The sequence below is a fragment of the Drosophila guanche genome, unplaced genomic scaffold (genome assembly GCF_900245975.1).
Source record: "Drosophila guanche unplaced genomic scaffold, DGUA_6, whole genome shotgun sequence".
NCBI lineage: Eukaryota > Metazoa > Arthropoda > Insecta > Diptera > Drosophilidae > Drosophila > Drosophila guanche.
Genome location: NW_022995743.1, coordinates 6,616,973 through 6,640,240, shown reverse-complemented (window position 1 = coordinate 6,640,240; position 23,268 = coordinate 6,616,973). Strand labels below are relative to the sequence as shown.

The following is a 23,268-nucleotide window of genomic DNA, read 5'->3' as shown; positions in this document are numbered from 1 at the left end:
CTGAAAATTTCATCTCTAATTGACGTTGACAGCATCATTAACATGATTGTCAGAAGCAGATCCGCGAGTGGATTGGAGTGGAGTGGGGGCCGAGGGCAAATGTAACCAAATTTAAGCTTTTGTGCTCGCTTCTGATTAACATTTCAAATCGGTTCGAAACGCGCATTTTATATTGAAATTTATGATTATTCCAGAATGACAAATAAGTGCTTTGGCACGTGTAGCTGAAGGGGGATTTCGGATGGCGGCATTGGAAGCATGTCTCATTATGAAGTTCGAACAATAGTTGATGTCTGTAGGCCTATTTATCGGACTCTTTTTGTGAGCCAGACATTCTGGCGACACTAATTAAATGTCCGCCCGCCATTACTAAATCAAAACAATTCCAAGGCAGGCCAAACAACAGCCCAAGGATGCAGATACTTGTACAAAGGACGGACGAGACGGGACCAGTTAACTATTTGCCTTGCCTCTCTCTGGCCTAAGGATGGTCGGGTCTGCCTGTCCGTGTGTCTGTGTTCCGAAAATCGTAAATTCTGGATGTTGTTAAAAAACTTTTGGCAGAGGCATACATAAATCTGCGGCCAGTGAGCGAACAACAACAGCGAACAGAAGCAGCGCTGAGAAGTCAGTCCACTAACGAGCCAAAATCGTTGACTGGAAATCCTTGAGCAGGAATAATGCCTATAAATATGCTAGGGAATTGTCTGTGCCCCTTTGTGGGATTCAATTGACTCGGAGGCGAAACTTTTACCCAAACGGAGGAGGTCAGCATCGTAATTTGTTTGTGCCGAATATATAGGGGGGAAAAGTTCGGGGTTGCGAGTTCTTGAAATCCAAACGAGACTCACAATTGCCACTGTTTGTGCGCGCTTTAGGCGATCTATCTGGCAAATCGATGAAGTAATATGTATGTATTCCGTCGCCAGTTCCAGCTGATTGTTTAAACAAAGAAGGTAATTACGCACTGCCATCGGGCGGCACTGGGGCACGGGGCAATTACACGCAGATTACCACGTAATTTATGAATTATGCAAAGGCCAAATAAAATACTATAAAACAAGGCCCCAGACCAGGTCCCTCCCATAAATATGCCAACCGGCTTAGTCGCCTGCCCATAAACTATATACGAGCACAGTCTGTTCAAATGTAAATACGAGTATGCCCCATGCGGCTACTCGCCACTGGAGGAGTGCTCCCATTTTGGACTGTTAGCGGCTCCCGTTCCAGAGCCTGGCAACCGTTGGGCGTCAGCTTCGGCGGAAGTACTTGGAGCGGCGGAAATACAAATGAAGTTAGTCATATCAGTGGAACTTACTTAGCAAACATTTGTATGGTATTTCGTATTGTTAGTAGAACTTTTCGGCTTGTTGTTGCTCAGGGGACACAGTTATTAAAAATGGAGTCTTCCAGGAAGCCTGCAACTGTACTTAAATTGGAATTCCCCTTAAAACTGCTCTGGAATTTCCACCAATTCGCGGTAAAAAAACAAAAGTCAGCAAAATCAGCAACATGGAAAAAATGACACTTGATTCGTTTGTGTTTTTGTTAAAGCAATTTGTGCGGCAAATGTTGTATTTTTTGTATTTTTTCTATGTGCGTGTATGGGCTTAAATATAATATTGCACTCAACAAATAAATCGTCCAACTCTCCTTTGGTCGACCCTTGTCGCTCCCCCCGTCTCCACTTGGCCATTGTTCGCGACAATAGACGTCTGCGTATGGCTTTTCACTTTAATTGTGTGAAATTATTTTGAAAAAGTGTTGGCCCCTCGCTTTTCGTTTTCGTTTTCGCTTTCGTTTTTCCCTTTTTGTTGTTAACGATTCGTTTAGCACAAGGCCATATTTATTTGAATGGCAGCCTTTTAATGTCGATTTGTATTGTGCGCGCTATAGTAGACACAAATTGCCTAGACAAATGAGACAGAAAGAAAAAGAAAATCATTTATTGATATATGTATGTAGTCCATACATTGACGTGAATAATAGTGTACAGAATTCTTTTTGAGTTTTTCTTGAAAACAAATTATGTATATATTTTTTGGCTCTTGAAGTTTTTAATTATTGGACGAGAAAAACTCATAATTGGTGAACATTAATTAACTTTCACGAAGGAAATGTCCCCCCATTCATCTACATATACTCGGAGTAGTTGTTGCCCTTTAGGTCCGTTTATGTCAGAAGTGATGTTAATGAGTTTTTGATATTCCTTCGTCCACGTGTAGCCTCCCCAGGCGTTTGTCTTCTTCCTGATGTGGTCAATTGGAAAATGGCTTCGGAAATGTCAGGCTTGGACAGTGTTTACTGTCAAACCATGAAAAGAGACACAAAATTATATATATGGCCACGTCAGTTGCTGTCAAAGTAATCAGAGTGTGGTCGGACAAATCAGAGCTTCCTGTATAAGCAACCGAAGAGAGTGTCTCGTATGCTCTGGTGCTCTACTTTAAAAGGTGATTTAAGGTGCTAGTCTGCCGCTACATGGGCAGCGTTTAGCGAAGACAAGCGAAAAGTTTAGGGAACATAGCGCCTTGGGTTTTGTTTTTGCTCAGGGCCCCAGGCGTCATCAACGAAAACAAAAGTCGTCTACGGCGGAGGCGCCAAAGCGTAAGACACACATACCCACACAGCAAATTACACTCTCAGACACACGGAGAGAGACCTTCAAGGTCCCTGCTACCTCGCTGCGAGGTTCCTGTTCTTTTTAATTTCTTTAAGAGCTAAGCAGAAATGGCGAAATAAGCATAATTCCAGGCGCCATAAAAACAAAAGCACAAGGAACCGCACGAACAAAATAAATTCACACAATTTGAAAAACGCAAACACTCAACACGCTGTGCCAGCCAGGGCTCTTGGCGAGAGTCCATCTGCTGCGGCGGCTGCTGCTGCTGCTGCTCGTCCTGCAGCTGTTTAATGGCTTCCCCCATCCTCTCAGTGGGTGTGGGTGGTTGGAGGGGAGGACCCTCGCACTTCTAGTGCCCCGCATGGGAATGAATTAAAAAAATGTTTACGACTCGACCGCTTGATTTTCAGCACATTGGTAAAATGGCCGAACCAAAGAAAAAAACTGGAAGAGGGCCATAACCAAAAGAATGTCCTGGAGCACACCTTCCCATTCCACGTGATGCGCAAACCCGAAACCAAACCCCAAAAGCGCCACCCACAAACCTATCCGATCCGATCCGATCCGAAGCGAACCAAACCGAACCGAGTGTGTAAGTGTTTGTGGTGACGGTTTTTGGGGTTCGCTAACATCTCTCTCTCTCTCTCGCTCTCTCTCTCTCCCTGGAGATGCGGCCAGTGGCCAGCCAGGGGGGAAATTTATTGATTTTACTACAAATACCTGAAAAAGTGATGAGGGTCATTTAAGATATTTAAGCATTTGCTGCCAAAAAACAACAATTGAAAATATTCGCATTCCCATAAATAATAGAAAATGTTTAGCTCTGAATTAAGGTATATTTTTAGATGTATTTTCTTAACAATTTGCAGAGAAATGTATTGACTGATATTCTCCCCACAGTACTGGTTCAAGAACATCTTCAATATCCAAAGACCTCTCCCCATTTCTTTTGTTTCATGTTTATCTCTCAACTGTGTGGGGAGATGGAACAAACGGAACCAAGTGCTCGGGCCACCGTCAGTGAACTTGGACTAATTTTTATATCTTTTACGCTCCTTCTTTTGCCTTTTCAGTGGGCCCTAAAGTTTTAATTATTTCATGGCACACTTGAGGGCCTTCTCCTGACCACTCAATGGTCAGCATGTGCGGTAAATGAGGCTAGAATTCTCAGCTAAGAAAACAATTCAATAATTGGCAATCAGAGGGAAAGATAGTAGATGGATGGGGCCGCAGTGGTGGGGCGGGGGGCCCTGGAATAAGACTGAAAATTAATATCGAGTAACTTCGATGGCTGCCACGCGAACTCGATAAACAGGCTAATTACTTTCTTCTGCCGCAGAAGCGTTCCACTTCCATTGCTACTGCTCTTTGGCCAGAGGATAATTAGCGGTCAGATGAAACTGCGGCCCTGCAAATGAATAAATTGCTACAGCGAGTGTTGCAGGGGCAGAGAGCTGTATTACGTAGGTGCAGATACTCAGCGAGAGTACCCGCAACCAATTAATGGTCACATAAGCTGATCCCTGTCCACCGAATCGCTACCACCGCCGCCTCATGTTGCAATTGCAGTTTAATTGATCAGAAATGGCTGCCACACGGGGAAACGATTGGGCGACATGGGACCAAACAAAATGTGCTGCCAGACAAAATGAGACAAAATGTTCGAAGGCTTAAGCACCTCAATAAATTCCATGGGGCCGCGTTGGCGCCTACCACATCTGACAAATTATTAGCGGGTTTTGGAGTGGAGCGTGTGGCTGTGACTTTACCCAGAATTTATTGCAGGTGAGAACGGGAAGTGTTCTTCAGCGTTCAGTCTATTAAATCAGTTGGCAAAAAGAACCGAACGAATTATTTATGGGCCGCAGTTAGGCCGTGATAAAATATGATAAATGCTCAGAAATCTGCCAAGATCTGAGGTACCCAAATGCACCAGTGTCTCTCCTCGAAGATGCTCAGCCCTCTGCTGTCTGCCACATGCATAATTTAGGACAAATTGACTATAAATCAAAGTGCTGTGCTTGTACCTTGAACAAATACCGCCGAAACGAGCACCAACATAGAGTGCACACGCTTCTATCTGGACACAGGTGCCACAACAACAGCACATCCATACATACAGCAGCCGCATGCCCCATTTTGGTAGCCGCAAAACAAGCACAGGCAGCGGGACAGTGACAAAGCCAACAATTTATTTTAAAATGTTTTATAATTGCGATGCCCTGGAGCAAAATTCGGGGTTCAACGACTCAGGCATCATGCCTGCTAGATCCCAACAATCTTTGCTCCAAAATGAAACATTTTGGTGAATGAGAGTCGTCAAACAAGTGGTTGACTATCTGCCACAACTGTAATTCTGTCATCCTGAGGAGCATTCACCAGAGAACCCAGACTTCGTCATGCCACAATCTGCCAGTACTTCCATATGTTTTATTCGCTTACTAAACTGTTTTCGGCAGCGAATACACAAATGAAACGTGCGTGCTAGGCTATATAGATCGATGTACAACAAATGCAGCGATGTGATGTGATGCAGATTTAGATTTATTTTTGCACAATTTGATGGAGGGGCGTTTGAACGTTTTATTGTTGTTTGCTGGCAATAAGCCTTGTTTTTTCGCTGACTGCAAACGCTTTGGGGAAACATATGCAAATATCTGCTGGGGAAAATATGTGCAAATGATTTTACAGTGTGAAGCACGTGGCCCTGCTATGGAAGTGGCCTGGCCGTGGCCGTGGTCCACCTGCAGCAGATGCTGTTCCGAACCCTGAATGCAATTAATCACCCTGGCAACCCTACGCGCGGTCCAAAATTCAATTTTCAAAACTAAACAGCCACAGTGGTACCTCTTCGCTTGCCTCCACCTGGTCGAGGACCATCAGCTTGCCTCGTTTGCCTTTCACGAGTCGTGGCAAATGTCTAAAGCCGCTAAATATGACCGTCCCATTCCGACCCGTTCGTCTGCTCCTCTTCTCACGCACTTGAGTGGGTGAAGCACCTTTTAGACAGCGCCATGGCACTTCATTTTGCGCACTTTTTAGCAGTCGCAAAGCCAGGCCAAAGCCAAGCCAAACCCGGCCAAAACCAACCAAACCCAAGCCAGACCAGAGACCGAGCCGGGCCAAGATGCTGGCGCGTCAGTCAAAGTGCAAGTGGCACTTGTTGCCACTCCAAGCGTGCGGGCACGGAAAACGGAAGTTGCCACAGAGCAGAGTCGAGCACAACTAACGTTCGTGGCCCTGCCACAAGTCACTGCCTCCACCACCCACTTTATGGAAATTGTTTGAGCTTTTCATTCTTGCTCCTCGCCCCACCACTCCCACCCCTACCCCTACTGCTCTTCTTCGCTGAAGGGCTAAACCCTAATTGCATCTGTGTACGAATTTTTGGCTGGAACCCATCTATGTCCAAGAGAATTGGATGTGCGGCTCCCCTAGGTAAATTTTGAGTTGGCCAAGCAAACACACAGACAAACATCTCATGTGTCCGTCCCAATCAAACTCTGTCTCCTTTCCAGCTGCTCAAAGGAATTTCCGGAGAAAATTGCATGTGCATTCTGCTGACAACAAATGAGAAGCCAAAGCGATACCCGAGACACTTGACTGAAGTCGGCTGCTGGGGTATACGTTTACTCTACAAATTAAAAGTTGGGCCTTCCCAAAGAAGCTATAAATCGTACTCGAATATATAACTAGAACGTCAGATGGCCTGCAAACCACTGGCATAGGAGGGGGCAACGGGAACTGCCATGCCTCTGACTAGCCCAAGGATGAAGGCCATGAAGGGAGGCCATGAACATAGGCCCTTGTATGCCTTCCCCATTTTTATTTGTCTGCATTCTGTATGTTTTGCAATTTCCCTTGGGAAATGTATGCAAATAAATAAGCAAATAAAATGTACATTTTCAAGTGCACAACATTTTTTGGCATGCATTCAGTCAGTCATTCATTTATTCGTTCAGTTGATTTGGTTATGTACGAGTGAACACTGTACACTCTCTCAGTGCCTCTGAGAACTGCTTAAATGTGCAGTTAAGCGGGGAGAATCCTATGCCAAGGCCGACAAGAACTTCCCTCCCACAACAGCGTGTCAATCGCATTAAAATACTTGAGAAATGAAGATAGAAAGTGTGTGGGTACACATTACACCCGTCTAGACTGTGACCTTTACACATCAGAACAATAGTTATGCAATCGGATGGATGGATGGAGCCCTTAAGAACCAAACTTTAATTGCTTCGAGGCATGGAAAAGTTTTTTAATCATGAATTTGCGCATTTTGCAAACGGGTGGTGGGCGGTGGGCGGTGGGCGACACACATGGCTGACGTGCGTTCTACACCCAACTAAACGTTAGAGTACGCAGCCTGAGACCTTGGTATCCATCGGAATGGATTAGAAACAACTTTGTCTGCGTCAGAGAGTATGCAAAATTATTGAAATTGAGCATTCAATTTATTTGCAAATGGCTTGCCCATATATATTCATCCGAACGAACAGCTTTTTCCTTGTTTTTCCGTTTTCCGTTTTTAGGATTTTGTTTTTTTTTATGCCACACAGTCAAGCGTATGTGAAGGCTGGTGGCTGCGGAGGAAGTGCAGAGGGAGCGCAAAAGTTTAAGGATAACTGAAATGTACGCACGAAGGCGCCAACATCTATTAAGCTCCAATGGAGAATATAATACGTTATACATTTCCAATATATAAATACACATACAATCCGAGCATAACTTTAGCCATCATGAGGGAGCTCTTGTGTGTTTGTGTGTGTGTGTGCATGTACAGGCTACACAATCAATAATTATTTCCATATCATTAGATGCCAGATCGGAATATGAAATGCAGGAGAAAAACAGAAAGTCGTAGATTGCCATGCTGCTAACAGTGCTGCTTTGTGTATTTATATTGGTTTATGAATCACCCTCACACCCAACCGTATCCATCAACTCTAAATTGGAAAATTTTTGTTTTCCATTTTGCTGGCTCCGCCAGCTGTTCCTGCAAGTTGGCTAAAAACAATCACAGGAATTTGTTTGCCTCAAGATTTTGCTTCTATTCTTTTGGCAGGAAGTGCCAGTTTCCGAAGGCAAAAAACTGCGTGGGCCGTAGGCAGCTACGTTGAGGGTTTTTTGAATATTCATAAGAGCTCAGGGTGTAACTAAATTCCACCATGTGTGGGGCTCATTCAAGAGTTGAAAATATATGGGAACCAACCAAATTAAGTTCATTTCCAATTAAGGCAACTGCAGCAAGAAAAGCGAAAAGAAAACGTATAAATATAAGCCAAAAGGAGAGTAGACCACGGCACAAAGTGGGGTTGGTGTCGACCCTGTGATACTGTGTATTTATTTATTAATTCGTTTGAATGCTCCCAAAACAATTACAATCATTCGAATTATTATCTTGACAAGTGTTTCTTCTGCTTTATTCATTTGCTATATTTTTCACACTGTTTTTTGTCTTCAATTGCCAAGAGTGGCTGCTCAGGCGTCCAGCATACCGTATTAACCTACGAGTACCCTGTGAAAAGAAACAAAAAATAAGAAGGAAAGCCAAGAAAAAGCCATAAAAACAAGCGAGGAAAACACGTGGCAGCTGGCAGCGGGAAAAACAACCTTCGCCAAAGGTGAGAATATTCGGCAGGGCTGTGCGTGTGTGAAACGCTCTCAAGAAGCGACAAATATGCACAGACAGCACACTGCCAGCGACGGGGAGCGACACACCTGTTCACACGTTAAAGTTGATTTGGCAGCTGATTAAAAATGAATGGCCAATAGAAGCGGCAAACACAACAAACGTGAGACAATACGCCGCATGCACAATGCCATACATTGTTCATGGCCGATACTCGCTCCTTGCATTAGGTTGGTTGGGTCTACAAATTGCAATTATACTCGCAACAATGGACACGAACACTGGTAACACTAACTTGAGTGGCGAGGGGGGCACTGGACTATTCTATAATTAATAAACGAGCTCTTTGTTGCTATGGGTGTAGTGCACTTTGACCCCAATTAATCAAGTTTGATTTATGAAGGAGCTGCGAGAGCTGCAGTTGGCGTTGCCTGGCACCCGTCCCCACTCTTGGTCGCTGTCGCAGTCCCAGTGCCAGTACCAGTCAGAGTCACACAAGAGTCACCTTTAATTGGGCCAGGGCAGGGGAGCCATTCGTTTGGCAGGAAAAACAGTCAACGAGAACGGCAGGAGGAAACAGAGCAAGGAGCAGTAAAGAGGCAGGCAGCGGGCAATTGCACTCTGCTCTTCAGCCCCGATTAAGGTATATTGGAGGCAGGGCACGAGGAGTACGAACAGGATACAGAGGCAAAGGCAAAGGCAACGGCAGAGGTAAAAGAATAATTGTATGTATAAATAATTGATGGCAATAAACGGAAGGAAGCAAAAAGCAACCCAGTGAGTGGGAGGAAGCGAGGGTAGACTGTGCAAGGGAAACCACAAATGAGCGTCATTGAGTGTCGATGTAACAATTGTATCGCATTTGCTTTAGTGGCCCCCAAACAAAATGTTGCCTATTAAGGCGAGAACGAAACACAGTGGAGACTCGTCCCGAGTGGCTCATCTGGATGTGATTTGGCAAGCTGTTAGCCATGTAGTGGAGGCTACACTGTACCGCATTAATGTTACTATATAAACAATGCATTGATTCCCTCATTGGTTTAATTGACAACATCGTTTGCAGCTCGTATACGCAATCATTTATGCATGTGCCACTTTTGCCCCATTGTAATTGTAAATCCCCCCCCACAGAGGGGTAGCAATGTACAACAGCAATGACTACAGCGACTACAACGGCAGAGCAAACAAACTCCGCTCCACTCCGCTGCTACAGTTGAGTCGCAGGCTCGTAAGAAGCTGTTGGCGACAAGCTTGTAAAACTGTAGATACTTACACCGAGGCAATAGAAAACCACCCACAAGGACACACATCTGGGGAGCAGAAAAAACACACACACCACACACAGGCAGCAGCTAGTGTGTATGGGCGTGTCCTTGCCATTAGAGGCGCTAGACGAAACACAAACACGCTGATTCAATTGCAACTCTCCCACACTATCGCTCGCTGCATGTACTATTGCCAGAATTTAAGGGAGCTTAAAAGTCCCTGGAAACGGCACGCACAAGTTAACAATCATTTAATTTGCATGTTTCAAATAACAATTTTGGCCGCTTCCAACCCCACTGATAAATTGCAGTTGCCGGCAAAGCTCTAATTGCAAATCGAGAATAATGGGCCCCCAATGGAATGGAAACTAAGTATATATATTTGAACGAGTTGGACAATGATCGAATTTACATTCACAAAAAGAGTTATTTTGGAACGGAGCTACACCTGAAAGTTCCACGAACAGACCAGACTGTGGCAATTTGTTTCCAAGGTAATTAGTTCCGCGAAAGTGCACTTTTTGCTCAAAGTAATTAGTTCAGTGGAGTTTCAATGGTAAAATGGTAAAATGGTAGCCCGAAACGATTACAGGCTTGACTCAATTGTAAGCAGAGTTCTAAACTAATTGTTTCGTAGAAGTAAACAAGTCTAGAGAGGCACTAACAATAGGTTGTCATTCTTAAAAATTGGTTTCTGTTCTAGAGTTCTTTCAACTGTTCCAAAGTGGGGAAAATATTTATTCTCTCAAAAGTTTGGTTTGACCGAGTCCCAGAATACCCTCTCTATTGAATGCTGTGCAATGGTAAAGCCCCGAAAAGCGCCATCCATCTGCATGTAATTGCACTGAAAACTCAGCACTTTATTTACTCGATGCCAGCCCGTCACTTCATTATGCGTTCCAATGTAAATTTTCCATAGTCTAGGCACTATTTTCATTTTTATACTGGGCTGAGCGGTGGGGGAACTGCATTCATTTCATTTTGATGTGGCCAGGGTGCGGTGTGGTTTCTGTAGGAGATTCCTATTTGCGAGTAGCACAGGGTACAGGGTATGAGCACAGCAGCTGGACCGCTTTTGACGTGCCCAGACAATGTACTCGAATGTACATTTCCATTTCATTGTCATTATAATTGCATGATGAATAGGACAAGTGCGCTTGGCGTTGTTATTGTGGCAAAGGTTCAGTTTTCCTCTTTTTTTTTGTTTGGGTGTTTGTGCTGCTGTTAAATTTCGTTACAATTGTGGTAAGCAGAGGCATAATTAATGGCCATTCAATGGGCATCGCATCGCCATTAATTAGTGCAACGCGTGCACAGATCGCTATCAAATATCGGGTGCCCTTTCGGTATTTTCCTACTTGTAATATTATTATTACTATTACTATTATTATTATTATTGGTATGGTTATGGGGGTCATCAGCAGCAACATGCTACGCATCCCAATGGTGTGGAATTGGATGGTCTTTGATGGTTGGATGCTATTTGAATTTAGTAACTGATACCCACAACACACACACACAGGGGGATGGGTGGTGATCCAGCAACAGGAGATGGAGCATATCCAAAGAAAGCCATTAGACAGAGCGAGAGGCAGAGAGTGTTTGGTGGGAGAGTAAGAGGGAGGATGGCATCGTTTGTTGGCGAAATTGCCACAATAAATGCCAAAATGTGATTGTGCTTTAATAGTGCCGCTTCGACTTCGACTTCGACTTCGACTTTGGCCATGGCTTTGACTGCCACAAGAAACACTCACATGGACATCGACTCAAACACATTCATGTGTCCGTATGTGTGTATAAAATACTCATATGTATTTGAACATTTATCCAAATGTGCGTGGGTCCTGGCCATATGGGTGCCTGCACTAGGCGGCACGTGCCAGTGTGTGGAAAAAAAAGGACCATGGCTCTTGGCTTTCTGGCTAACAAAAAACTTGTCTGACTCCTTTGACGCCTCGCCTCTTTGGCCTTGTCAGTGACCGAAATGGTGGCGCCTACATATTCAGCATTCTACATCTATGCTCCATATTTTGTCGACTTTAAGTGAGTGCCTTTGTGTGTGTGCTACATGTGTGTATGTGTATGCAACTTTAAAAGACTTTCTGTCCAAAGGAGTTCGCTTCCAACATGCAGCCTGTACCAAGGACAGCTGTCTTTCAGAGTTAGCTCCGACAAAGAGAGAGAGAGAGAGAGAGAGAGAGAGAGAGAGAGAAATATGCACACTGAGCGTAAAGACTACCTATTCTTGGCAAAAGATGTTGCATTTTCTTCAGTGTATGTGCAGCAGGGTAAACCCTTTGTTTAGGGTGTCCTGCACAGACATTGTTCGCTTGGTAAAGTTTCACGAAAGAGCATCCATCTTGGCGGGTTTTTTTTGCACTGCATTTTCAGCTAAAAGTCTGTTCTTCTCTACATACGAATGCCGACTGTCAATATCCATTGTGGTGCTCATACATGGCTCTTGTCTAGCAAATTGGTTCAGTGGATTACTGGCTGCGGGTCTATATGCGTGTTTCTCTCTCCATCTTTATATCTGTGTGCCTGTCATGGTGTTGGTAAACGCGCCAGTCACATGACTTTGACAGCAACAAAATGGCGAACCACTCTACACAACTCTCTCTCACTCTCTGCGTTCGTTCTTTAAGTGGCAAAGGCGGCAAGGCAAAAAAAAGAACGGAAATAATTGGACAAGCCACTGGCCACTGGCCAAGCATCTATCAAAATCGAAATCGAAATCGAAATCTATCAAAATCTCGCTTGTGTGCACAATGAATCAAGCTGACTTTGGCTTTAAAAGGCTTTCCCTCGAATGAGGCTCGAAATGAAATCGAGGCTCCACTTCACGCTCCATTAAATTTGCACAATTCACACACAGCCGTGTTAATCCGCACTAATTTGTTGGCCATAATTCACTCCACTTCCATTTCAGCCGCAGCCGCAGTCGAAGGCAGAACCCGAACCAGAACCAAAGTCAAAGGAACCAGAAGCAGGGCTAAACCATTTTCAAGCTCCTCCATCCTTCGTCCCTTTTCCCAGTTGCCATTTTGCCTTTTGGACCGTACGCCTCGGTTAGTTTTCCCATTTGCAGTGTGATGGATATCATGGAAATTATCCTTTTTAATTGACAGCTGTTATGTGGATTTGGCCAGCCTCAGCATTAAGCCCTGATTACGCGCTAAATTTATTTCTTGCCCTCACCAACAAATGAAACATCGTCAGAGATGCTGCCACACCCGCAACCACTGACAAATCAGAGTGGGATGGCATGAAGCAGAAAGAGCAAGAGAGAGAGAGAGAGAGAGAGGGAGAGCCGCTTTTTATGGTCGTAAGTTCTTGTTCTTGAATTTCGGTTCACAGCCGACGCAGAGGCCATTCCTCTGGGTCTGTGTTCTTTTTTTTGAGGCGATACTATCGCTGGCATAATGAAGGACCACCCTCCTCTCCTCCTGCAGAAATCCGCATAAATAAAGGGATGGTCGTGGGGGACAATAGCCGAACAATGGGGACACTGCCTGGCGGGCGGGGAGATCTAAGCCAGCAGGCCTTACGTGCGCAGGATTTAATCGATGGACTTAGTTTATTGTTTTCAAATTGAAATTGCAAATTCAAAGCCCCTCTCCCACGACACTTGCCCCCTGGTCCTGCAAGAGCTACTCTCCCTCTGGGAGGGGAAATAATTTTGGGGCCCCACACCCCACAGAGACTCTCTCGGCCTCTCTCTAGCTCAGCCACTCATAAATATTTCACATTTTCCTCGTGTTTCGGTTATTAAATTCTGCATAAACCGTAAGAAGTATCTTCAAGTTTTGAAATTTAACCTTTTAATAAATGGCCAAGGAGGTGGCACGGACCGGTACGGCAGGAGGGGGCTGGAGCAACAGCAAGAATCAAGAGCAACAGCTCAAAGTAATTCGAATCAAATTGCAAATCCAGAATCCCAGTCGAATTCTGTTTTTATGCCAGACCCTGCAGCTCGAGCACACCTTTTGGTTTAATGGCAAAACAGGAAACTTTGGTGCCTTGCGAGCAAGAATATTTTTGGCACAAATTTCGAATGTTGTATAAAAACTTTTGCTATTAAATGGAAATAGAAATTGCCAGCCTGCCTGCCTGCCAGAAAAGGCAAGCTTTTTTTTAGGGGAATTCATTTAGTAACAACATGTTGTACGTAGTGACTGGAATTCCAGCTCCGAGCAACCTAAAATATGGGGAAACGAAACACCACAAAACTTACTTTGGCAGGCACTACAGCATGGATCTGGAGTTGACTGACCCCGAGGACTGCAGTACAAAATAATCCCTCGAAATAATGGGAAAAATAAACTATGCAGATTCCCCGAAACTTCCAACAGCTAAAACTGAAGTAATTACTTCTCAACTGCGAACGAGAGAATCTAAAAAAGTTTGCACACAAACTATTAAAAATAAGAAAATAAACTTTCCCTACTCATATTTGGATCATACAAGAATGAACTCTGTCAGCACATATCAAAGGGACTTGCAACTTTATGGACATTCATTACGTACTGTAACGAAAAGGCTAATCTGGTTGACCGCAGATCACAGAATCAAGACGACGAGATGGAAATATCTCGGGATGAATCGGTGTTTAGATTGTGCTTGGCACGGAGAGACAAACACATCAAATTCATAGGCGAAGGACACTAGTCGTTTGCTCAATTATGCGAAGGTCCTCTGAACAATGATGCGGCTAGCATTTGTCTTGTCTGCTGTGTGGGCTGTGGGCATAGGAGATTTCTGCAGCGAGTATAAATATTTCACTCTTGTGCAGAATTAGAAATTTGTAGTCTAGTGATAATTCAATTGGCCCGAATATAGGCGATGACATTAATTTTGCTTTGTTTCTGCTTGCCATTTTGTATTCAATTATCAGACATGTCAGACAGTCGCAGATGGAGCGGGTAAAAGCGTTAAGAGAAAATATCCCTTGATTCAGAGTTTATTTTGCGCTCTGTGAGGCTGCGCAGTGGAGACGGATGGGGGGCTCTTTCTTGGCTGTGGCCAAGTGATTTTAACTAATTTCAATGCACATTTATTACCTGCCTCGAGGTAATTAGAAATACCAAGGGTGTCGTTCGAGTCCGCGTTCCGTAGCCGTTCTGTGTCCTTGAAAGTCCTGCCATCCTGCCATCCTGGCATCCTCCCTCCGCTTGCATACTCTGCTCCACTCCTTACCAAACCCGATGAAAACTTTTACATTTTTCTATCAATTTTTGTGGGCAGAGTCCCAGGCAAAGGTGGGAGTATGGGGAATAGATGGGTGCGCTGCTGTGTGCAGCAGCTTCAGGGCTACATTGACGATGAAAGTTTTACCCAAAAAGGAAACAAAAAAAAAAAGAAGAAATGACAAGAGAAGAATTTTTGTCGAGTTCGGTTCGCCTTGAAGGCTCCCGGTCGGTCGGTCCCCGGCCAGAGGACGGACTTAACCAGCATACGCAACGTTGCCACGACACCTTGGAGGCTACGTGTGCAAAATTAAGAGCTTAGTCCAACATGACCTTAAGTGTCAATTCATTGAAAATTTATAATCGCCAGCTCATGTGCTTTTCGTTGACCATTTTTGGGTTTTTTGTGTGCTATAAGTTTTTTTTTTGTTGTGGCCTTTCCGCCTTCATTTGCAGCCATTGTGAATGCATCCCAATTGACTTTAGTCCCATGTTTATTTTGTGTGGTTTTCGGTACATTTTGCTCTTGCTCTTTTTTGGGCCTTTGGTTTCAAATCAATTCGAAAACATCCTTTTGCACACAATTTATTCGTTGTGGTCACTGAGAAGTGCAAATATTAGCTTACAATTTGGAATAAGCAAAAGTGTTTGACACTCGGAACTGCGCTTGATTTTTCGCACAAATAAAAGGAGCATATCTCTGCCAGAGAAGGGAAGAAAATATATAGACAAACATATATTATTCCACAGGCTATAGGCACTAAATCGCTCTGTTGCAGCAATGACAACAACTGCCAGTCCGACTACCATGGAGCCAGCACCAAATAAGCTGCCACTCGACTGTCGCCGCGCCCAGCTGACGAGCCCACAACTATGCCGCGGAGCATACTCCAGCGCAAAGGTCCGAAGCTCAAAGAAGACTAGAGACAGCGAGAAAAAGTCGAAGAAAGCTAATAAAAAATGCAGCAGCAGCCTTTGCCGCTGCAACTTATGCAAATTTATTGGAAAATGGTTCGTTATTTTTTTGTACCTCCAGGTACCAAAGGTATTTTCCCCTTTTTGCGAAATGCCTTTGAATACCCTTTTATACCGAAGCGGACCCTTCGCACTTTGATAGAATTTGTCAAGTTCCTGAGTTATCAGACAACAAAAAGTCTTAATCCTTTGCTTTACAGGGCATTCCTCTCCCTTATTGTCTAGAGATATTTTTTGCCCACTGCTATTCTGCATTTTATTGGTATATATCCAACGTATTTTATTGTTTCGAGCCCCAACTGTGGGCGTTCTGGAGAGGAAAGAACGCGCATTTTGAAAGAATTTTCTGGCTGCTTCAGAGGTGAAAATGGAATGAGGCAGAAAGAAAACGCCCACCCGTGTGATATGCAAAAATTTCCACGTTGACTTTCTGCGCTTTCGGAACTGCAGCTGCAGCTTTGCCGTGCATGAAAATCCGCCTTTGAGCCAGGAGAAATGCCATTAATCAAGTTGATTTAAGCTGGGTAGAACCAGAGTCAGGACTAGAGACAACACCAGAGCCAGAGCCAGAGCCAGAGCCAGAGCCATGGTCAGAAGCCAGTAGTTCGCTACTCATTTGCTCGGTTCATTGTTCTATGTTGTGCCATCATTAATTTGTTGGCCAATTGTTTGCCTTGGCTTCGGTTTCATTTGCCATCCAACAACGAAAATGTTTACAGCATTTTGGCCATTGTCACTCCGACCATTTTCCGGTCTAGAGCACAAACTATACGTATTAGTGAGGCACTTTCTAATATGAATTGTTTTGCCTTAAGCTGCTAAGGCGCATGCCTCGGGGGGAATCTCAGACGTTTCAGCATCAGCGTAATTAATTATAGTGAAATTAATTTATTTTGCTCTATTGTACATATCTATGAAGCGTCTTGGAGAGCGTGTTAACGATTTGGCAGAGGATAAGTCGGATTTCTAGCATTGTTTCCCTTGAGGTACCTTCCATTTTGTTTGTAACTAGACTTGCTCCCTCAATGTTCCAATGAATAATCTTTTGATCTAAGAAAAAACCATTACATTACATTTATATGATAATTTCACTCTCCTCGGTGACAAATCAGAGTTTTTAAATTGTGTTTTCCTCTTTGTTGCCTGCCCGTTCACGTTCAACCAAATTACCGCATTTTGAGATGGGGTCAGATTGGGGACACCTGGAATCGTTGGCAACTACAGGCCACGGTTAGATGCGTTGGTTGAGTGGAACGCATCCGACATGGACATAGACATGGACATGGACATGCTAATTTGCATAGAGCTCACACACAGAAACAGAGAACTGAAGTGAATGTTGTAATTTAATTAGCTGCCAGTGCCACTGCCACTGCCACTGCCACTTCACTCAGCGGTTGGTATCCGTTGTTGCTGCCTAATTGAAATTACCTGCAGCAATAAACAGTGGCGGAAGGTGGTGGCCATGGATCCTCGATTTAAATTTCCCAATTTAGCTGTTGCAACAGGGAGCATCCCAGGGCGATTGGGCTGAAAATTGGTAAATGATTTTTGACGATACCCCAAGAATTTTCCATGGGGAGTACATCAAACAAACCGTCAGCAAGTCAATCAATGTTGCGATGTCTGTTCCGAGCCCAACAACGAATATATCACAGCTCCGACACTATTTATTAAAGGTAGCTTCTGATGCTGGCTTCTATCCTATGCTCCTTGTGGAATTAGTCACTCGGGAGAGCACTCCTGCCAGTGTTTGATGCCCATTTAATTATCATAGAAACTCAATTATACGCTACCATATCTAGCACTCATCTGACCATCATATTTTGGCACAAAGGCGGATGGAATGATGGAAGGAAACACTTTTTAATGGCACGCTCGTAAAAATTACAGGCATTCGTGGCAGGTATGCAATCGATCATAATTCAATTTTTTATATCGTTGTTAAGCCCGCTGCGAGCATAAAACTCACATTATACTAAACATCTAATGACCAAAAAGTATGCAAACCGAAATGTATACTGCTGTCGTCCCTGTCCTGGCTGGAAATGGTTACGGCAACGGCAATGGCAACGGCAATGGCTGCAGCGTGCTCCATTATCATCGGCTCGAATCGACTCCATACAGATGGGTGGATGGATGTGGATGGATGCAATGCCATTCTCCGACTCGGCTTTCGTCGCTCTTCGCGCGGAGCTCTTCTCGGGGAGAAGAATGCCGTTAAAATTATACCTTGCTAAAAGGCGAAATTACAAGCAAAGTTAACAAGAGCGAAATCGGCTCATAAAAGTTTTCCATATTAATGAGTTTTTCTCCAACAGCCCTGACTCCTCCATCCATCCATCCATCCATCCATCCATCCATTGAGCACATTAAAACTGTTGAAATGGATGGGAGTTTTGGAAGCTCTCCGTCGGCTGGTGACCAGCTCTTGAGAGTGTCATTGACTGTGCGGCAGCCACTGGAGTTGAGTGAGTTTTCATAAGCCATTTAACGGTCTACAAAGCTGCTGTTGCCCGAAAATTGACTGCACATAGAGGGAGAAAGAGAGAGAGAGGGAGAGGGAGAGCGCTGCTAGCCATCAGCATATTGGGCAAGAGTAAAGTTTAGGCTGATTACTTATCATAATGATGGGCGGGCGTGAAGCCAAGTGATAATTGGGTGATTTGTGTGGTTTCTCGAAACACTAAAAGCAGTGAAAGGACTTACCTATGTATATCTGGCAGCACAGACTAATTTCCTTTCAGTCATCAGCAAATTCATTTGGGATAGCGAAAAGAACAGCTGATGGTAGGGGTGTAAATGGATTTTCACTCTTTAAACTCATATTGCTTCTATATGTATGGGTAAAATGTTCAATATGAAATGCCAACAAGGTTACCATTGACCCGGAAACCAGTGGGAGGCTCCCTCATACGTTGGCTGCTATTTAAGCAACGTAACTTAAAATAATCGCACTCATATATAATCCGAGGCATGCAACTTTCCGATCCTGTGCCTGTGCCAATGCCACACCACACCACACCACACACATCCTTCGTGTATATATGTATATATATAGATGTAGGTCTGCTGCTCCTTAGCATAAGTAATAAATGTACTACGCCGCATGAGAGAAATCGCTTGGAATGGCAGGAAAATAAATTATCGAACTTCGATTTCACTACTTGCTCCTCTCAGGCATCCTGCCACACTGCCATCCGGGCCAGCCAGCCTGCACCTCCCACGCTCTAGATTCAGTTTGTATTTTATGATTTTGTGCGCTCTCCTCCGTCTGGGTCTGGTTCTGGTTCTGGTGCTGGTTCTGGGTCTGTAAAATGTATATGCGAAAAGAAAGAAAGTCCTCGCGCTGCATCCAGACGGATTCTGTCGGATTCTGTCTCTCCTTTCAGTTGATAGTTTCAACTAAATTGATCTTAAATAACATCCATATTAGTGTATTTAATGTTTTTTCTGTGCTCGTTTGTGTGTGCTTCGGTAACCTGAACCCATGAAGGGGTGCCTGGATGGGATCTGATTGTTGGCTCTTGGGGCTTTTGAGGTTAGGCAAATATTATTATTTGTCTGCGTATTAGATTTCAATTCCAGCTTGGGTCCAGCAAGGTCATGCCGCTAAGCGTTTAGGCTAAGCACACACACTCGTACACATTTATCAATGGAATGCATGAAGCAGAAGGTTATATGCGTTGCACAGCCACAAGGCTGTGGCTGATCCATTCCCTTTTATAGTGAGTATCTAATAGTCGAGAGGTTCTAGCTACACCCTTATGTGTTTTTTTCTTCAGCAAATTGAACAATTGAACGGCGTCGCCAGCTCTCAAGGCTAACAAATTGAGCGATGTCGCATGCAGTCGAGTTGAATTCAATTTGTGTTGCATACTTATGGGGGCGCAGAGCTACTTTTTATATGTACGTGTGTGTGTGCCTGTATCTGTATGCGGTTGGGTCCATGTCAGGCAAACGGTCAACCCCGTCTCATTAATCATGCTGGCCTCACACGCACACACACAGAGACAACATGTGACCTCTTTCTCTTTTTGTGTCTGTGCGTCTGTGTCTGCTTTTTATTTTCGTTTTTTGATTAAAATTCAACTTTTGACTCGTGCATTGTAATGGCTGACATCATTTGCTTGCCGCTGTTGACCACCTGTGCCACAAGCTCACCAAGAGAGAGAGAGTGAGAGAGAGAGGGCAGCAGCAGCAGCCACAGCTTTGTGTAACTTTCTCAGTTTAGTAATCTTTCAGCAAAAAACTAAAATGCCATTTTGCTGAGCGAATGCCGCCATACACTTCCATGGGGCGAAGCACGTCTAGAGTTTTAGCTTTCTTTACTCTGGCAGTTAAAACTATATTATTTACGGTCTTGTTTAATCCCCATTCAATTCAGAGCCATTAATGTTTTATGCACTCTAATAAATTCACAAATAAAAGTAAAATTCGTAGTTGATTCGTACTTATTGGAGCTTTTCGACTGGCCACAAGAGTTTTTAAGTCAGTTTCCAATTCATTTTTAAGCTTTAACTTGGTTTGCTACAGTAAAATGCTTTCACATTTCATATTTTTGAGCCTTGGCCATGCCTCTCACAGGCATCCGTATTATAATCCATATGGCCATAATCTGTTAGTGAATGAACTCCATTGAGTACATGGAAAACGGTCTGGTCTGGTCACAAGTTCCCCATTTGATATATTCCATTTTGGTTGGCAACTCGACTTGGCTACAGTTTTGAACTTTCCGTAGGCCGTGTGATATTCGGGCTATTCATTTATTAAAAAAAAGAAAAAAAACGAAAAGAGAGCGAACCTTTATTTATAAAGAATTCATTTTGGCCCGCTGCTCTTTGGGGTCGTGGCGGGGTCTCCAGCATTGTTCAGCTGTCACGTCCGTCATCAGCATCAGCTGTCGGCCTCTGAACCCGGGCCCGGGCCCGGACCTGGACTCAGAACCCTGCCTGCCCTGCTCTGCTCGGACACCGGGCTACGTGCTGTATGCGGCACTCTCTGGCTCTGTGTGTGGTTCAGTTCTAATGTTTTGTTGGCTTTCATTACATGCATTCATTCATTCCTGCTGTTCGCTCACTCAAATTGCCATCAGTGGCAGTGGTCCTGTTTGCATTTGACAAATGACAAACTCCACGAGCCTTGACCCCTCCCGCTGCGGGGTTGGGGGTTACGTAGCTCCGGTCCAACTACTAATGATGTCATTAATTTTGCACAAATTTTAATGCGTTTGCAATTGATTTTCGCCCGCACGCCCGCCCACCAGCCATCCTCCCCCCACTAAAAGCCTCTTCAAATGTTTGTAATAGAAATTGCACAAAAAGGATTCTCTTCTCTCATTTTCCTCCTCTTTTTCGGTGTGTGGGCAAACGAAAGAAAAAGCATTTGCCAAGCAAATAAAAGGAGGGGGCCGCAGCGTCAAATTTGCTTTGGAGCCATGCTAATGCAGCTGCTGCTGCTGCAGCGTCAGCTTCCTGGCTGCCTGCCACTTTGCCCCCGGACTACAACGCTACCACCAATGGCCATGGCAATGGCAAAGGCAGTGGCAGTTGCAGCGGCACAAAAATATTGGCGCTAATTGAGATAAAATACAATTTAATGGGCATGCAAATGGAGAGGGTTTCCCTTTGATAGAAATTCCAAAAAGATGTCTTTATTTTTGTATCTACTTATTACATTTGTTGACTGTTACTTCAGTAAGATATTCCCATTGCCTTGCCGATTTCCAACTCAGATTTTAGCCTTTGTCAGCTTCGAAAATAATTCTCAGTGCTCTTTGGTCTGTTTGATGTTCATAAACTGACTATCGTAGCTATCGCTCGGCAGAACTCGTTATTTGCGTGGCTTGTAAAGTATAAATATTTAAGTCTAAAACAAAAATAGACATTTTTAATATAATGTGGCATAAACACCAATTATACTGGAATTTTTGAGAACAATTAGCTGAACCGCTCCTATCCATCTGCTGCGTTTCAGGTGAGTGACTGAACGGATAATTGTTACGGAAGCAATTGATGCAAAGTAAGGTTTCGCTCAAGCGAACACCTTAAGCATGTGCAGTTTATGTAAAATGAATCATAAATTCAGAGATCTATGCTCTTTGATGGACTTTTAACACTTCTTGTGACTCGGTAATCAGTTAGTAGTAAATTGCCTTCAAGTAGTGCCTTTCCTTGTGATTCAATCAAGGACCTGCTTCGGCTGGCGGGTTTTTTGAACTGTAGCAATCAATTGAATGCTAATTTCCATTATACGGCGTAGTCAGGTGTATATAATGACCATAAATACCGCACAGAGATATGCTCTTAAAAACGAGTCACGAGCAATCTGAGTTCAGTCTTTAATCAACCGTCTAGGAGCCATGATGATTCTGGCGATCCTCTGGATTTTGCTACTAGCCTCTCCGCAGGCGGAGAGCAAGTTCAAGAGCCTCCACTGCAACAGCTTTGACATGGACTATGGGGAGTTTCTTCTGTGCAAAATACAAGCCATCAATCGGTACCGGAACTCGATCAGCATTTCGTATCTGAACAAGCACACAGTGCCCAGTCACTTGACCGTAAGTTGTCCAACATTGAATGATTTTGAATGTCAATTTACCCTTAACTCATTTTCTTGCAGGTTCGCTTGGAGTTTTTCAAACGTGCTAATGGCTGGCGCCCTTTTCTGTACAACATCACGCTGAACGTATGCGATTTCTTGAATAGGAATAAGACCAAGCCCAACAGCCACAACAGGATGATCTTTCGCCTAGCTGTGGCCTACCTCATACCCTATATAACCCGTAGTTACTCCTGTCCTTTTATGGTGCGCTCATGTTACGGATTATTCATCCATTTTTGCCATAAATTCGCAAGTCTTTCTCTGTTTTCATATCTCAGGCCAATCAGGTACTTAAGCTTGTGAAACTGGAGTTCGATGTGGAGAAGTTCCGCACTCGTTTCCCCATCGAGACGGGCGAGTACGCACTGCAGTTTAGTTTGTATCACAAAAAGATACTTAAGTATACGGTTAATGGCTCCATGGAGTACTCCAACTACAGAGAGCACTGAAATCAATAAATTCGATAATGTATTCACATTCACAGAAAATAGTAAATGGAAGGCCGTTTGGAATTATAATCCAAAATAGTTCTTCTAATAATTCAGATTTAATACCGAAACGGTTGAGCGGGCTCCTCTGTATCTGGAATCACTTAATCGTGAAGCGATGCCAATTATCTAATTAGCCTTTAAGTACATCGTTTTTCGATCCATGACGGCTCAATGAGCCCCAAAGATGTGCAACAATAAGGCATTAGGCTGTGTGATTGGAGTGAAAAATCCACCGTTCCACCATGGGCACATATTCCCTTCTTTTGGCACAAATAACACTCTTTTATGAAAGGTATTTCTGCATTTACTTCTTTTTATAAATAAATATATTTGTTGCGCTTAGCGCCTATATTTATGGGGTATTTTTGTAGATGTCTCTGCAGCTCTTTTCATGCTCTCCTCGTAATTTCATAGTATCTTTTGGCTGCCAACATTTATAATAATTTGAAAGAATCGTCCCCCCTCGCTGCACTAAAAAAAGCTCATCGCTCAA

The 23,268-nt window shown here is 43.9% G+C and overlaps 1 protein-coding gene across 1 annotated transcript; it reads left to right on the top strand.

Annotated features, from left to right (window-relative positions):
* Nucleotides 1-22,014: 22,014 nt before the first annotated feature.
* LOC117592491 lies at nucleotides 22,015-22,746 on the top strand. Its single transcript, XM_034286335.1, has 3 exons — nucleotides 22,015-22,240; nucleotides 22,303-22,488; nucleotides 22,563-22,746. The coding sequence occupies exons 1-3, from the start codon at nucleotides 22,043-22,045 to the stop codon at nucleotides 22,731-22,733; spliced, it is 555 nt and encodes a 184-aa protein (XP_034142226.1). The 5' UTR covers nucleotides 22,015-22,042; the 3' UTR covers nucleotides 22,734-22,746.
* The last annotated feature ends 522 nt before the right edge of the window (nucleotides 22,747-23,268 follow it).